Here is a 16722-nt window from a genome sequence, read left to right on the forward strand (position 1 = left end):
CATGGCTCTTTGCCAAGAAGTTGGGTTTGTCGAGCAATCACCAAGACGCGGTCATGATCGAGCAATTGAAGGAGCAAAGAGCAAAGGCAGGACATCCGAAGGTCGTGGGTGATATTGAAACAGGTTTTTAATGAATATTTTATCTTACAACATTAGAGGCTTGGGGAGTTTCATTAAACAGAGTGATATCGGAGAATTGGTTAGGAAAAATGCTTTAGATTTTTGTTTTGTTCAGGAAACCAAAATGGAAATTTTCTGTTCCTCAATGTGTGATAAGTGGTGGGGGAGGAGTAATTTTGATTGGGCTGTGAGGGAGTCAGAAGGCAGATCGGGTGGAATACTATCGGTTTGGAGCAAGGATAAGTTTGTGGCAACTAGTAAATGGAACGTGACGGGGGCTGTTATTGTTAATGGGATTTGGCTACAAGGAGGCCTGCATTGTTGTTTTGTTAATGTGTATGCGCCCATGGGAACCACCGAAAAGGAATCTTTGTGGGATACATTACAGCTCATTGCTCTTCAAAACAAAGACTCTTGCCTGTGTTTTCTTGGCGACTTCAACGCAGTGCGTGATCCGGGAGAAAGGGTGGGGAAAGGTGTTGTCTTTAATCAAGCAGATGCAAGGTCTTTTGACGCTTTTATTCGGCAAAGTAATCTGCTGGAAATCAGAACACAGGGGAGAAAGTTTACGTGGTATCAATCGGGTGGAGGATGTAAGAGCAAACTAGACAGATTTATGGTCAACGAGAAATGGATGCAGGAATGGCCGGACACAGTCGGAAGGGGGCTTCAGAGATCAGTGTCGGATCATTGTCCGATCTTCCTGACTACAAAAACCAAGAACTGGGGACCCAAACCTTTTAGGTTCATCAATTCTTGGCTCTCCCACCCAGATTTTTGCGCGTTGGTAAGGAAATCTTGGGATGAAGCTAAGATTGAAGGATGGAGCTGCTTTGTGTTCAAAGAGAAATTGAAATTGGTGAAGAGTGCGTTGAAAGAGTGGAATCTGAGGATTTATGGCAACATTGAGCACGGATTGACAGATCTTAAGGATGAACTTCAGGAGCTGGACATTTTTGATGACACCTTTGGTCTTGAGGAGAGTGAGACAATCAGGAGAAATGAATTACGAGCAAAGATTTTCCTTAAATCCAAAGAAAAATGTAGTCTTCTCCAACAAAAGGCGAAAGTCAAATGGGTCAAGGAGGGCGATCTGAATACTAGTTTTTATCACAAAGCAATTGTTGGGAGAAGAAAGAAGAATGAAATTGCAGGGCTTGATGTTGGGGGCTGCTGGATCGAGGATCCAAAGACCATTAAGGAGAACGTCAAAACGTTCTTCGAGAATCACTTCAAGAAGACGCCGCGCGTCCTACCTATGATACCGGGAGATTTCACTGCTCGGAGAGTTTCTGCAGCGAATAATGCGGAGCTGATCAAAACTTTTTCAGAATCAGAAATTAAAGAGGCCATTTGGAGCTGTGACGGTGACAAGAGCCCGGGACCGGATGGCTTTAACCTCAAGTTCTGGAAAGCGTCATGGGAGATTATCAAGAAAGATTTTTTAAAGGTGATGACTGAATTTCACTCCAATGGCAAAATCCCTCGGGGATGTAACTCTTCATTCATCGTTCTCATTCCTAAAAAAAAAAGGAGCTTGCTCACTTGAGGAGTTTAGGCCTATTTCACTTATTTGTAGCCTCTACAAAGTCATTGCGAAGGTTTTGGCGAATAGGATGAAACAGGTCATGGATTCAGTTATTTCGGATAATCAGAGTGCCTTCATTGGCGGCCGTTACATCCTTGATGGGGTCGTGGTTCTAAATGAAGCAATCGCGGAGGCTACTAAGAAGAGACAAGGGAGGATTATCTTCAAGGTGGATTTCGCGAAAGCATATGACTCCGTCGAGTGGGATTTCTTGGATTTAATGCTTGAAAGAATGGATTTTGAACCATTATGGAGGAAATGGATCCGAGGTTGTATCTCCTCGGCGACGACGAATATTTTGGTGAATGGATCTCCATCTGGTGAGGTGTGTTTAGAAAGAGGATTACGGCAGGGGGATCCGCTTTCCCCATTTCTCTTTCTTATTGCAGCGGAGGGGCTCCACTCTTTGATCACGAGAGCTGTTGAGAAGGAGCTGATTAAGCCTGTAAAGGTAGGAAATGATTACATTTCAATTCCGCACCTCCAATACGCCGATGACACGGTCTTCTTGATGGAGGATGATGAAAGAAATGCAGTGGCAGTTAAAAGGATTCTCAGAGTGTTCCAGCTACTGTCAGGGCTTGCTGTGAATTTCAAAAAATGTTGTCTCTTTGGAGTTGGGGTCGAGGAGGATAAGATCGAGAGGATGGCGGCTGTTTTGGGTTGTGATGTAGGCTCCTTACCTTTCAATTACCTCGGTATTAAAGTGGGTAGCAAGGGCAAAAAGGTTGCTGATTGGAAATACTTGGTTGAGAAGGTGAGAAAGAAAATCGATTCGTGGAAAAATGGGAAGTTCTCTCTCGCGGGCCGAGTGACCTTGGTGAAGGCTGTGCTTCAATCTATACCGATTTACCAGCTCTCTTTTACCTGTTTACCAAAATCAATTGTGAGTTCCCTAAATGCTTTACTTGGTAATTTTCTGTGGGGAGGGGGTTCTAGTAAAAGTGCGATTGCTTGGGTGAAATGGAAGGTGCTTTGTGCTTCAAAAGATGAAGGAGGATTGGGGCTTAAAAATATTGAGTGGTTTAATCAGGCACTTGTCGTTAAATGGTTGTGGCGGTACCTTACTGGAAGGGACATGCTTTGGGCTAAAATTGTTAGGTCCATTTATGGTGAGGTTGAGTGGGGAGAGACAGGTCTGGAAAACGCGGGGAAAGGTAGATTTAGAGATGGGTGGTGGCCGAAGATCGTTTCTGCGGCGGGAGGGGCGAGCAATTTTTGGTTTGTTCAAAATTTGAAGCCAAAGGTGGGGGATGGGAAGACCTTTAAATTCTGGAGTCAGTGGTGGGTTGGACAAAAGCCGTTGAAGTTTACTTTTCCTAGACTTTTTCAGTTGAGTGCTAATAAAGAAGCTGCAATCTGTGAAGTTGGGGAATGGACTGATACTGGATGGTGTTGGGATTTAAGGTGGAGAAGAGAGCTATTTGAGAGAGAGATGGAAGGAGTTTCGGAGTTGCTTAGCCTTGTTTCTGGTACTAATCTGTGTGCAGGTAACAAGGACGGATGGACATGGAGTGGCGACATCGGGAGAGGCTTTACAACCAAGTCCGCTTATGAAGCTATTAAAGATCAAGCAAACGAGACTACGGAGGCGGTGGAGGAAACTGATATGAGTACGAAGGTGTGGAAGATCCCTATTCCAAACAAAGTCAAGCTTACCGCATGGAGAATTTTGAAGAACAGAATTCCAACGTGTGACAATCTCTCGAGAAGAAATGTGATGTTGTGTGAAGTCGAGGTGGGATGTAACGCCTGTTTTCATCGGCAGGAATCCACGAACCACTTGTTGATCCACTGTCCAAAGACCTCAAAGGTATGGGAAGCAATCTTTCAATGGCTCGGAGTTAGCATGGCGCAGCCATATGACGTGTCCTCGCACTTTCAGTTCTTTACTAGTTTGAGTGGCCGGAAAAGAAATAAGAAGCTCTTGATGGCTCTTTGGTGTTGTACTACTTGGCTTATTTGGAAAATGCGTAATGGGAGTAGATTTGAGAACAAAATATGGGAGAGTGCAAACTTGTTTGGAGAAATCAAAGCTAGAGTGTGGAGTTGGGGTAGAATTTTTGGTTTTGTTAATGATGGAGTTGGGATTCATAGGTGGATGTCGAATGAGGAATCACCGATGATTTTGTAATCTTCTTGGTACTACTGGTGCCTTTTCGTTCTATAATATTTACTTTCCTTATCAAAAAAAAAGCAGACATTTAATACAGAAATCATAAATAAATCTGCAAAATAATTAAATATGACAGATGGGATCTGTTTTGCGGTTTAAACCGGAATACAGATTCCTCCCGTCGTCCAAAAACAAGCTTGGTTTGTCTCACAAACAAAACCAAAAAATGACGAAAGCAAATCTAAGAATTCTTTTGATTTTGTTACCAAATACTGTAAAAACGAGGATAAAAAAGGTACAGTTAACGCCACTGTCAAAAAATGAAAATAAAAAAAAAGTTAATCTCCCACACACAACACAGGCAGTCACGTGTGCTCTGCGGTACGGCGTCGTGCTTTTCGCCCCGCCCTACCCTGCCAACCCCTGCCACCTCTCTGCACCACCATCGAAATACAGCAACAATTTCTCACACACACACCCGCTCCACTGCGTGAAAAAAAAGAGAAAGCGACAGAGCTCTTACTTTAACGTATGAAATTTCGCAGTAATATTTGTTTTGTTTCTACCTCTACCTCAGCTAAAGCCCGCCCCCCCACCGTATGTCAGCCCTTTTCACTATTAGCATCGCCATCATTGTTTGCAGCAGTCTTTTTCATCCCCATTATTGCCCGCTTTTCACCCCACCCTAACCCCGGTAAATTGAACTTCGTTTATTCAGATTAATTTTATTGAGAAATGCTGGGTAACGGCAGAGAGGTGTGGGGGTGAGTAATAAATGAATCATTGATTGAGTTTGATGCAGGCATTTATTGGAGTGTGTTTTAGTATGGCATTTGTGCATGTATTTATGTGGAGTGTTGCTTCGCAATAGTGACGCTGCTAGCTTCGCTGCCTCTGTCAATGGCTCTGACGATAGTTGTTGTGCGACAGAACTTTTGGGGCCCCTCTAATTATACCCATTACTCAGAAGCTCTCAGTAATTATTTCACCTGTCTTGTTTTCTTTCTTGTAACTTTTCGATTCCCCCATTTCCACACCTAACATCACTCTCTCTCTCTGCAGCATCTTTCAACTTCCAGCACTAGAGTAAAACATTTGCGCACTCTGCCATTAGCCACTCTCGGTCTTACCTCCTCTTCTTCTTCTTCTATTATATGGTCACATAAATAATGTCTGGTTTAAAGAGAAACGGTTCGGTGCCGTCGCTTCCGCCGCCGCAGGCGAGGTCGCCGCCGCAGTACCCCGATTTGTACGGGAAGCGGAGGGAGTTGGCCAGGGTTCAGATGCTGGAAAGGGAGATTGGCTTTCTAGACGTGAGTTTTTATGGAATATTAAGTTTAAATAATTATCAACAGTTTCTTCATTGCATATATCATTCAAATTGGTCTGTTTCAGTTCTCATTTCTTGCGAGTTTGAGTGGCTTTTGTCTCTGAATTCATATAATTAAGAATTCAGTGTTTTTAAGTTGTTTAATTTGAAGAATTTTGAAGGTAGGTTTCTTAGTCAAATTAACTATCTTTTGTTAATTTGCAATCAAATTGGATAGAAATTAGGGATTGAGAATCAGAGCTCACTCATGCAGGGGTAAGTAATTGCTTTTAGCTTCAGAAATTATGGTGAGGTGAAATTTAGGAAAGAAGACACCTCAATGAAGAAGCTACCTACTTGTGTTGCCGTGGATGTGCCTATGATGGGCATCTTTTTAGCTCATTATTTTAGACCAATTTGTAGGGTAGGTGAGTAGGAAGAGACTCCAATATTAGTATTAGTATAGCATAATAATAATGACGACTCACAACTGTTGTTTATTTGTGGAAAATACAAAGTCCTAGATATTTTGTAGAGTGTCTTTTGCCAATCTGGCGATCTAGCACCTGGAGCCCAATGCAGATCATTGTGTATTGTGCAACTTGAATTTTGAATTTTTTTGCTTTGGACCACTTCTTCACTCGAACTATGTATTTCTTACTTAAAGATTAATGTTCCCAATGAAGGGTGCTTGTCTCAAGTTCTTGAAATTGGCTAATAAGTTCATATTCTTTGTGAGTTTTCCTTGTGTTTATTCCATTACTTGAATGAATCCAGAAACTAAGTTAGAAATAAAATACTTCATAGATTTCGACTAGTTGTTGAATGTTGAAGAGATTTGGTTTGATGCAGTGCAAGAGAACTTGTCTAATGTGGACTTTAAGATACTTGGATGCTTAAATTTTTTCTAAAGCTATGTCAATAAAATCTTGTAATGGGAACTTTTTGTTGCCGGAATGTTGGCATTATGATATGTGAAGTGGGAATTTTGCTTCTGTAGCAGATTTATTAGTAAACGTGATGAAACTTTTCTCACTATGCAAAGGATTGATTTGCATCCTAATTTCCTATCAATTTAATTAGTCCTCTACGATTGCTCCAAATCATTTTCTTTCATCTCGGGTTGTTGATTCTTTTTAGCTTTGTTCGTATGAACACAAGTCCAATTCTATTCCCGATAACAGATTTGGTTGGAATATTGTTGTGAGCAGGAAGAACTGAAATCTCTTGAGAGCATTCCACCAGCTTCAAGATCCTGTAAAGAGTATGTTATTTTGGTCGCGCGTTAACTTCTCTTTTCGAGTATTAATCATAATAACACAACCAAACTTCAGATAATATAGTTTCTGGTTCATCAAACTGTGGCAAAGTCTTTGTATCTTATTACAGCATGGCCATAACAAATTGAATTTTAATTTTTTGCAGGGTCGCTGATTTTGTAACCGGAAATGTCGATCCTCTCATACCTACGTAAGCAGAAAAACTGATTCTCTTTCCTTGGTACTTTTGCATATGGTTAAATTCTCACTTTTAGATCTCTTCCATTTTTAAATCAGAATTAAGAAGACTCGTAGATCATGTCGTTTCTGGAAATGGCTCTGGTAATTACCTCTAAACTCCATACTTTAGTTTAAGGTGTTTTTTTTTTCCTTGAATCTTCATGATCATGGAACACCTAAATAAATTTCCCCACTTATTTCATCAAAGTTATATTCAGTACTGTCAAGAATACTTTCTTCATCTAAATCTTCAGGAAATATATTTTTATATTGCTCAACACAATCATTTTGCACATATTTATCATTGCTATTCTATAACGAATGCAATGCAGAGTGGACATTAGAAAGAAAAAAAAACTTTGGATCAATAATGGTTCTCGATTTCTTCTCTGTGGTGACTCAAACCTCCAGTCACGGGAAATGTCTTATCAACTGAGCTGCACTTTGTGCCAAGTTGCTTTACCTTATACCATTAGAATTCTGTTGACGCAAGTTGCTTTTCTTGGCACAGTGGAGCGTGCTGCTTCGACGTTTCATGGATTTGCTGCTGTGGTTGCTCGTGGGATCTTCGGATGCCGCGGTGCTCCGACTGTATGACATGTAATTCTTGCGGCAACCCTTGTCGGAACTGCAGAATACCTGCGTGCCAGTGCTTCCCCTGCTGTAGTAGCAAATGCTTTAAGAAGTGGAAATGCAGCTTGAAGTGGTGCTGCTGCTGCATGCCTAAGCGGTCTTCATGCCCAACTTGCTCTTGCCCAAGGTGTACATGCTATCCTAAATGTCCCAACCTAAATATATGTTCATGTTGTCAAAAAAGCTGCTGCTGCTTCCCTTGCTACTACTGTATGTAATTTTTTATGAATATAATCTTGTTTTTCGTCATTTTATCCGGGGCCCATTAACTTGTCAGGGCTCTAAATGTCTTTTGATATGGAGTACTTACATAGGGTTGATAATAGGTTTCTAATTTACTTAACATCACCCAATCATGGCTGCCATCACGTCTTGTCAAATATTTTATGGTAGGGATATTGGTAAGAAAATACACCAACTTTGAACCCATTTTGGTTTTTCCCATGAACTTACAAAATTGTCAAATAATACATCAACTCTTTGATTGTAGCAATTTTAACATCCCAATTCTCAAATTATTATAAATCAACCCCTTTACAAACATAGATGCTCAAAATAACCCCAAAATGAAATCTTCAAATACCAATGTTAAATTTGTTAACAAAATAAAGATCATGGCCCAACATGCTTCCGTAACACTTCAAAATAAATCTAATCATAAATCAACATTATACCTTTCGTCGACTGGTCTTCTTCAGGAGTCAGTTCTTGTTGCGTTTTACGGACCGTCTGCCCTCCAGGCTTCGTCCAACCACGCACTCGCAAGAGATGATTGCAACATTCCTCCTTCACTAAGTGCCAACTTCTAGTATTTTTGTTGAAAAATGAAAGATAATTTTTACTAAACCGGAAATTTGGGCAAAACAAAGCGTTAATAGAGGAATTATATAATATTTAATTTATTTCATAATATCTCCTTAAAGGAGGAGACTAACTTGTTTAGCTACTCATTGGTAGCTAATTCTTGTATACATAAAATAAAAATAAACTAAAAAATTTAAAAAAAAAAACTTTGAAAACAAAAATTACAAAGATAGTTTTCTAGAGAGAGAGTGTGGTATGTGAAAGATTTGTGAAATTTTCGATGATCTCTTCTCTCCAGAGCTTGGGTTTATATAGAGGTTTGATGCCCTCTATAATTGCTCGGTAGTTGGGCTTGGATTCCTTCTTCGTGGCCAGCTAGCTTGGATTGTGACAGCCACCTTCTTTTGTCGGCCATCATTGCCGACACTAGTAAGTGCCTTCACATGGAGCTGTACCTTCCTTTATCCTTTTGTGATAATGGTTGGTGAGGTCCATCTACTTTTCTCTCCACTCAGCCTTGTCTTTTTGCTTTCGGTGAGTGGTCTTTTTCTGGTCTCATACTCCATTATTCAGCTGATAATGCTGTGAGGGGCCAGCCTGCAACTTTTCCACCATCCTTTGTCTTCTTTTGATGAGTGGAGCTTCTGTAGAATTACCCACTTTGGTCAGTGGGTAATTGTCCTGCATTATTATCCACCCACTTTCGTCGTTTCTCTTTTAGTGGGTGGTTCTCCTGTCTTGAGTCACATGACTCCCTTTTCTTTGTCGGGCCTCTTACTTTTTTGGTGCCCGAGGTGTTCGTCCATGTGGAGTTTTGTGCTCCTTATACTTGTCTGAGCGGAACTTCTTTTTGTTAGGCTTCGGAAAGAAGCCTTTGCCGAACTCCGGTTCCTTCTGCGTCGGACACTCCGTGCAGATATGATCTACCCAATGGCCTAAATGAGCCATATTGCAGAACTTATGACGGGTTTCTTTGCTCCCCGCCACCTTGTTTCGCCAGAGAGTCTGTCTTTTTTCTTCGAAGGCCTTCTCTGCAAAGCTTGTAGTTTTTCCTGTCATTGAATTTAACAAGAAAGATCCAAGTCCCGAGTTATGAGAGAACTTGAATTGGTACTTTACTTTGTCCATCTCCGTGAGACAGACCCATAGTCCCCATGCACGTCTTGTGGAGATTTGTTCCTCCGTAAAAGTTGTGACGATGGAGATCTCGTGATTTGGTGCCTTAATTCTATTTAAGGCCCCCGTGTCGGGTCTCCGAAGCTTAATAAAATGAAAAGCTTCATGATTCCCTTTGCCTGCTGGTTCTGGAGCTGCACTAAGAAAATATAACTCCAGGACATCTCCCCGGTTAAGGGACTGGTTGTTCGACCAAGCATCATAGACCGTCTCTTGGATCCACCTTGGTAGACCCTTGATTTCGCTGAATGTTGGCGATGTTGTATAAACTGAGGCTAATGCCCCGAATTCATACCACTCTTTGACCTCCTGAGGATTAGCTCCGGTGGTCATCCAAATGCGAGGATATTTTCCCGCAATATCAACCCGACAATAGTTCGGATTGAGCCCCTTTTTGGTATTGAGTTTTTCCCATCTGGACTGGTACAACTGTCAAACAGGAGAAATTTCAATAATGTAAGTATCAATCTTAGATTTGCCTGTCAGCGGCCTAAGATTGATCTCTCCCTCTTTTACCCCAGAGGTGGAGGGTTAACTTGTTGGTTCGGGCTGTGAAGCCTTAGCAACAATTTTTCCTTGAGGATCCGGTTTTGACACCTTAGCCTTAGGACTCGTGCTAGGGGTATTTGAATCCCCTACTACAGGTAATCCGGCATGTACGGTAAGGCCTGCTTCGATCATGGGAGCCATCATCCCGCGCAGGAGCGGCTTGTGGGTTGCATCATTAAGATTTAACATCTTCTTGATGCATTCTCGTATACGGTTGGTTACTTTGGATTCATCATCCATTTGTATCCTTCCCGCTTGTTTGGCATGGAGTAAACACTCTTGCCATTCTTGTTGTAGCATTTCCAGGTTGTCCAGGAGCTGCCTCTGGTTCTCCATGATAGAGTCAACCTTAGTTGGCTCCATCCCTTGTTAAGAAATCTGCAAGAACATTTTGATCAGATTTCAAGATGACAATATCATAATCATAATATTGGCATTCTGCTTGCCATCTAAGCAATCTAGCCTTTTCAGGTTTAGATTCTATCTTTTTTGTTAAGAAAGCTTTAACATTAGTGTTGTCAACTTTCAAAACGAATTTCTTAGCAAGTAAGAAAAGCGGCCATTTTTTGAATGCCTTTCTGACTGCATAAAATTCTTTCTCGTTTATGTGCCAGCGCACAGTTTCACTGTCGGAAAAGAGGCCGCTACAGTATCTGCAAGGTTCTTCTCCGTATGGGGTGATCTTTGTGAGCACTGCCGCCCACCAGAAATCACTCGCGTCAGTGTAGAGGACCAAGTCATCCTCATCTTGTGGTATTGAAAGTTTTGGGAGATTTCTGCAAATCTCTTTCAACTTCTTCATACCCTCCCGATGCTCCTCCTTCCATATGAATGGAACATCTTTCTTCAGTAGTGGACTGAAGACTTTTCTTTGTTCTGCAAGGTTTTTGATAAACATCCCTGCAAAATTGACAACTTCGAGGAAACTTTGGAGCTGCTTCTTCTCCTTGAGATCCTCCGGAAAATTCTGGACTTTTTCCACAATATGGTCTTGTAGAATTATACCAGATTCATCGATCTCAATTCCCAAAAACTCCATCTTCTGGGTGGCTATGACTGCCTTCTTTTCAGATAGCACTAGTCATTCTTGTTGACAAACATCCGCAAAGATCTCCAGATGCCTGACATGTTCATGAATGTTCTTTGATGCAATAAGAATGTCATCAATATAAACAAACATAAACGAAGAATAATCCTTGAAGAGATTATCCATTTTTCTTTGGAATATCTGAGGCGCATTGGCTAACCCCATTGGCATGACATTCCAGACATAATGTCCTTGTGGAGTTGAGAAGGTTGTGAACTTCTTACTCCATTCCTCCATGCGAATCTGGTAGAAACCTGACTTGCAATCGAACTTTGAGAATACCCTTGCACTTCTGATGCAGTTGATAAGGTGTTCTCTGCTTGGGATGAAATATCCATCAAACTCAAGAATATCATTAATCCCTTTGTAATTAATGACCAATCTTGGCTTTCCTCGCTTGATCTCCCCATAATTTCTCAGCAGAAATCCAGGACTGCTGTAAGGCGACTTCCCTGGTTCGATCAGCTTCAAATCAAGGTGTTCCTTGATTATACTCCTCATATCCTGTTGATCTTGAGTGTTCATCAGGATATGTCTGAATCTTACAAACTCATGCTCCTTTCCAGTTTTAACTTTCAAGGTAGCTTCGAGCTGGTTCTTGTCCCACCATGCCAAAGGATTCTCATGGTAACACTTCTGAATCCTCCTTTTGACGTCGGCAATGGACACCTGTTCTTCTTCCTTGATATCTTTGTGTGATCTCAGGGAGGCTTTGAGGATTTTAGTTTCTTCCTCGGAGAGATCTGGGAATCCCTCGATTCTGCATTTAAGCAGAACATCTCTGAATCTCCGTTGATCCTTCATTTGTGGTCTCCGGAGTCTGCCATCATCACCACGCTTGCTGCGAAATTTCAATGGCATTGAGCGATTAAAAGCTCCTTCGAGCCTTTGCACAATGATCTTGTGGTCACAATTGGTTGTGAACACCAGCCTCCTGGCCTCATTGTCCTGTGTATATATACCGCTTGAAGGTTTGCAGAAAATTATTTACAAATAATATATCTGCTCCGGTATCATGGAAATATATCGGTGGGGTCTTGACCTTGTACCAAGGTGTCTGTCCTGCACCGCCGATCAATATTTCCGTCTGTTTTACTCCCTTTGATAAGAGCAAAACCTTCTTGGAGAAATCTCTTCCCGCAATTCGAGGTAGTTCTTCTTCAACTTCTGCTGGAAAGACTCCTCGTTTTACCGTACAGATTCCTGCTCCTGAATCTACATAAGCAGCAAAATATTCTGCTTTGAACTTCTCATATAACATCCCAATAGAGATGTATATCGAGAATGGACTTGTCATCAGATCAGCAACCTCTGTCTACCGATCGTAATCTCCATTCCACTTGCTTTCCACGACCATGGTTGATATTTGTCGAGAAAATTGCGTCCTAAGATCAGAACGTCAGTTTCTTGTCCGGCTTGGCCTTTGACTTGGATTTCAAAGCCTCCGACCTCCAGAATTTCGATATATCGGTTGCTTTCTGGATTTGCCAAATAATACAACATGTTGCAAGGAAACTTATTTTCCTTTTCGGTTGTATTAAATCTTGTGGAAACCTTTTTCCATCCTTTCGGGACATTTGAGCTTAACCCTCATGTCTGGAACTGGTATTTTCTGAATCGCCTTTCTCTCATAAGATAGAGAGAAACTTCTTGTTATAGGCCCTGAAGTTAGCCTATTTCCTTGGAATGATAGCCTTGGTGCTCCCAATTTGAGGCTCTGGTCATGGCTTAGCATCTGCTTGTCTCCTACGTCGATGTCGATTTCCCTGATCTGGGGAATCTCCACTCGGTTTGGATTGACTGCCTTGGCTACCTCCTTGAATATTTCTGGAATTTCAATAAATTTCTTTCCCAGAAACAATTCTGTGTGATGGGAATTCGATAGGGCATACGATACTTGATATGTGAGTGAGTATGGCCTATTTCCTCTCGTCATGAGATCCTTCCTCTTGTAATCCTGATATAATGTCAGGGCTCGGCTGAAGGATGAATTCTGTAGATTATAAGTGATTTGTGGGTACATCTCGGTTATAATCTTTTTGGCATAGAGATTGCCTGGAAAAGCTCCAAGAACTGCTTCTTTAGCATGCCTAATTCTCTTGTCGCAGAGCGCAACATCAATTGGTTGATATGTCCCAGGGAAGAGGGCAGATTTGATTACCAACTGAATTGCTCCAATATGAATCCATTTCATCGTATTAGCGACTTCTGGCTTCATTCTTTTGAGATCCCGCCTTATATCTTCGGCTGGAACAAGTTGGATCTCCACCTGGTTACTTGTAATCTCGATTGGAAGCGCCATTTCTCGGCTGGTGACGCCGAAATAAACATGATGCCTCCTTTTGAATGGACTCAAGCTGTGAAAAACTTGATTCAGTCTTCCACTAGAAAACCCTTGGTATGTTTGTACTTCCTCGGTTTCCTTCTTGAGTTTTTTTACGAGCTTCTTCACCACTTCTTCTTGTGGGATCAGAAAATGACTGGTAAATCCATTCTGATCCTCCTTCTGAGTGTGGAAAATCTCGTTCTCTTCTTTAGTCTGACTCGTTCCCGGTTGATCCATTGGTCCAATCTGAACCTGAATCTTCAGAACTAAAGACTTCTTCTTGTTCGTATATACTCTCATTAGAGGATATATCTTCAAATTGATACACGGGTATCAATTTCTGGTAGTAGAGGGCATCTTCGATATCCTGTGTGGATTCAAATTTCTTTAGCCCTCTTCTCTCGTTGTCTGGGCAATTGGTAGAGATATGCCATTTTGCACCGCATGTCCAGCAGTTGCAATCTTTGAAACTTTCATTTGCTTTGGCTTGAGTACGCCTGAAAGTTTTCCTCACCGGGATTCTCTTTTGAGATGAGAATCGGTTTCTGGATGGTCCGCTCCGTTGGCCCGATTTGTAGGAGCGTGCCTTCTGTCTGGTCCACATAGTCCTTGGCTTCCAAGAACTTCTCCTTGATTTTTTCTCATAGGGTTGGTACCTATGTTTCTTTCTGCTCTTCCGTTGATACAACAACTCAGCACCAATCTCTGTTGGAAGATCAATGTTGTCGCACATCAATGAAGATCTCTTATTGAGTCTTCTCAATTTCTTGAGATTCCTCTGGTCCGCTGCTTTCTGGCACCATTCGGACAGCTTCCTGTGAACATAGGACATCCTTCTTGACGCATTGTCAAGTGGATATTCTCCTGGTGACACATACTCGTTGATGAGCATCTCCCTCCATGGACTCAGAAATTTTGTGAAAAAGAGATCCTTGGCGGTCTGATCATCAATCACCCCCATATGGACATATAGGGTGTACAGGCGCAGAAATTCATCAAGAGCTTTGGGCTCTAGCACAACCAATCTTAAATTGTAAAGTGCTTGTTGATATTTCTTGCGCTTCTCCTCTGCAGATCCTTCGAAAAAACCCATTCCAAGAAAATGGATTTTAATTTGTTTAGTAGCCAACTCGAGGATTTGAGAAATTGACGTGTGGCTAAACAAATCATTCTTTCCCTGGGTATCGGCTCTATCCCAGAACTATTTTACCATGCCGGCAAAACTTGCTTCGAAGATCTTGACAAATTCTTCTTTGTCATAATCTATCGTGGCAATCACGATCTTTAATGATGAAGCCCATTCGTCGATGAGACTCTCCCAATCTTTGAAACTGGCTTCATCGAGGTTGAGAATCAATCCGTATGGATGGATTGGTTCTAATGTGGCCTTTCCTACAGGAGTATCCCGCATCTGGGGCCGTCGTCGTCTGGTTCGTTGAAACTGGCTCTCATTTTCTTGAGCCCCACCTTTCTTTGACGACTCTCCTTCTTGATGCTCAGTTTTGGGCACCCCTTCTCCTTGGTTCATCTTTAGATCAACCATATTTAGGTTAGCAAAAGATTCTGCTAACTCTTGTTGATCTTCTAATCCGATTCGATCAAGGTTATTCATTTGCCTTTCATGATTCGGATTATGTCCTCCGGTTGCAACTCCTTGGGTGCTGCATCGAGTGGTAATGGATACGTCGGGTCTTTGGACCATTTATTCCACATTTTTCCGGAACATGGTTTTCGCCTTTCGATGTCCTCCACTCTTTTCTGGATATCACGCAAGAGGGTGAGTATTTCCTCTTGTTTGAGTGATATTCTGCTTATTTTCATCGGTAGTTCATACAGCTTGACACCATAATATTCCACCGTTTTCTGAATCTCCCGCAAGTTGACGTTGTCGGAAGAGTTTGGCTCGATCTTGTGGTAGCTTGGATAAGCTACTCCAGCTTTGTCCTTCGGTTCCATCAAGTATGATATTGATGGAGGTAGGCTCTGGCTTGTCTGTTTGCCGATTTGGCCACGACATTCTCCAATAGGGCATCAAGATGCTCCTGGATGTTCGTAATGATCTCATGAACAGTCTCCTCGTCCTCGGTAATGTTGAGCATGAGTGCTCTCCAATACCATCGTAATTCACCCATTAGGTGACTAGCCTCTCTTTCCAAAATTTGGAAAGATATCCTGTATACAAGACATCTCGGACATTCGTCCGGATCCATTCCAATTCAATGGAGTCTCCTCTCACATGGGTTAATCCCCAAGGTAAATCATAAAATAAATTAAATATAATATAATTCCTCAATTAAAACCCGCTTTGATACCATTTTAGGCGTGAGCGTGGGTGAACAAATTTTAACAAAATTTTAACCAAGGTATTATCAAATTCAAGAACAAGTGGGGTAATTTCATAATAAATCTTTTGAAGGGGGTAAATTTTAAATATTCAAAACTTGGAAAGTGTCAATTTCCAACAAATCTTAAAGTTGGTGTATTTTTTGACAACTTTAAAAGTTGATGGGAAAAAACCAAAAAATGCTCAAAGTTCATGTATTTTGAGGCCAATATCCCTTTATGGTATGCATGGAGCTGGACAAATGGGTTTGGATGAAGAAGGTTCTGAGTAGGTTAGTGATACAATTGTTCCATTAGATTCGCCTCCATCAAAACTCAAGAGGTTCAAGTTCTTTTTTTCTTTTTAGGAACTAGCAGATTGTACGTGTAATTAATGTTATTTTAATTGATAATCTATTATTTAAAAAATTATTAATTTTTTATTTTTATTAGATAATTTATTGGACGAATATATTTATTTATATGCCTTATCAATAGCTATAGATATAAAATATTCTTTATAGATTTGGGTGACAAATAAATATATATCAAAATACATTTATATTTTATAAATATAATAATAAATATATAACAGGGATAAAATAGGTAATCCACAAATTGTGCCTTATAGCGTCTTAGGCTCCTTTTCTATTAGTATAGATTAACAATTAAATTGAAGGACCACGTCATGGTGGATTCTAACATGATCGATTTGATTCGAAGAGGGTTCGAATTTGATGTGTCTAATGGTTACACAAATTGTGATCAAATACTCGACCAATTGGAATAGTAATCTTAAGAATGTCCATAGTTACACCAAACTACAAGGCAATGGTTCTTACTGTACGAACGGTCTCAATCAATAAATAAGTACTCCATTCGTTCACAAAGAGTGTGTGATGGAGTGAGTACACGAATTTTAATGAAATAGCTAGTTGAAACATGATTATAATATTAAAAAGGTCCCACAAAGGATGGGTCCACCAAATTGTAAAAGAAATGAGCGAATATTTTGTAAATATTGAGTATAAATGAGGTTTAAAGTATAAGTGAGAGTTTCTAGAAAATGAAAACACACACCCTTTGTGGACGAACAAAAATAATAAAACACAATCTTTATAGACAGATGGAGTAGTATTTAAAAACTAATTAATAATTGGGGGTTAATTTGATTTTGTTAATTTTGATAGGAT

The 16722-nt window shown here is 40.8% G+C and overlaps 2 protein-coding genes across 5 annotated transcripts; both read left to right on the forward strand.

Annotated features, from left to right (window-relative positions):
• The first annotated feature begins 265 nt into the window (after positions 1-265).
• On the forward strand, positions 266-4695 carry LOC131023392 (uncharacterized). Its single transcript, XM_057952931.1, has 4 exons — positions 266-1163; positions 1275-1570; positions 1722-1877; positions 4627-4695. The coding sequence occupies exons 1-4, from the start codon at positions 266-268 to the stop codon at positions 4693-4695; spliced, it is 1419 nt and encodes a 472-aa protein (XP_057808914.1).
• Positions 4172-7613, forward strand: LOC131021460 (guanine nucleotide-binding protein subunit gamma 3-like). Of its 4 annotated transcripts, none has more exons than XM_057950653.1 (7): positions 4172-4588; positions 4696-4800; positions 4887-5137; positions 6345-6397; positions 6559-6603; positions 6690-6734; positions 7144-7613. In XM_057950653.1, exons 3-7 carry the CDS (start codon positions 4994-4996, stop codon positions 7481-7483), a joined length of 627 nt encoding a protein of 208 aa, XP_057806636.1. In that variant the 5' UTR covers positions 4172-4588; positions 4696-4800; positions 4887-4993; the 3' UTR covers positions 7484-7613. The 4 variants fall into 4 exon arrangements, with proteins under 4 accessions (XP_057806636.1, XP_057806635.1, XP_057806634.1 ...); XM_057950652.1 differs by having other exon boundaries at positions 4172-4518; positions 4627-4800; XM_057950651.1 differs by having other exon boundaries at positions 4172-4800.
• The last annotated feature ends 9109 nt before the right edge of the window (positions 7614-16722 follow it).

The sequence above is a fragment of the Salvia miltiorrhiza genome, chromosome 4, assembly GCF_028751815.1.
Source record: "Salvia miltiorrhiza cultivar Shanhuang (shh) chromosome 4, IMPLAD_Smil_shh, whole genome shotgun sequence".
Classification (NCBI taxonomy): Eukaryota; Viridiplantae; Streptophyta; class Magnoliopsida; order Lamiales; family Lamiaceae; genus Salvia; species Salvia miltiorrhiza.

Coding starts and splice junctions, on each gene's coding strand:
- LOC131023392 (XM_057952931.1), top strand. CDS start 266: ATGTGTGATAAGTGGTGGGGGAGGAGTAATTTTGATTGGGCTGTGAGG. Junction 1,571..1,721: donor TCAAGAAAGATTTTTTAAAG/GTGATGACTGAA, acceptor GTCATTGCGAAG/GTTTTGGCGAATAGGATGAA. Junction 1,878..4,626: donor AAGGGAGGATTATCTTCAAG/GTGGATTTCGCG, acceptor AGTTTGATGCAG/GCATTTATTGGAGTGTGTTT.
- LOC131021460 (XM_057950651.1), top strand. CDS start 4,994: ATGTCTGGTTTAAAGAGAAACGGTTCGGTGCCGTCGCTTCCGCCGCCG. Junction 6,398..6,558: donor GCTTCAAGATCCTGTAAAGA/GTATGTTATTTT, acceptor AATTTTTTGCAG/GGTCGCTGATTTTGTAACCG. Junction 6,604..6,689: donor GTCGATCCTCTCATACCTAC/GTAAGCAGAAAA, acceptor TTTTTAAATCAG/AATTAAGAAGACTCGTAGAT.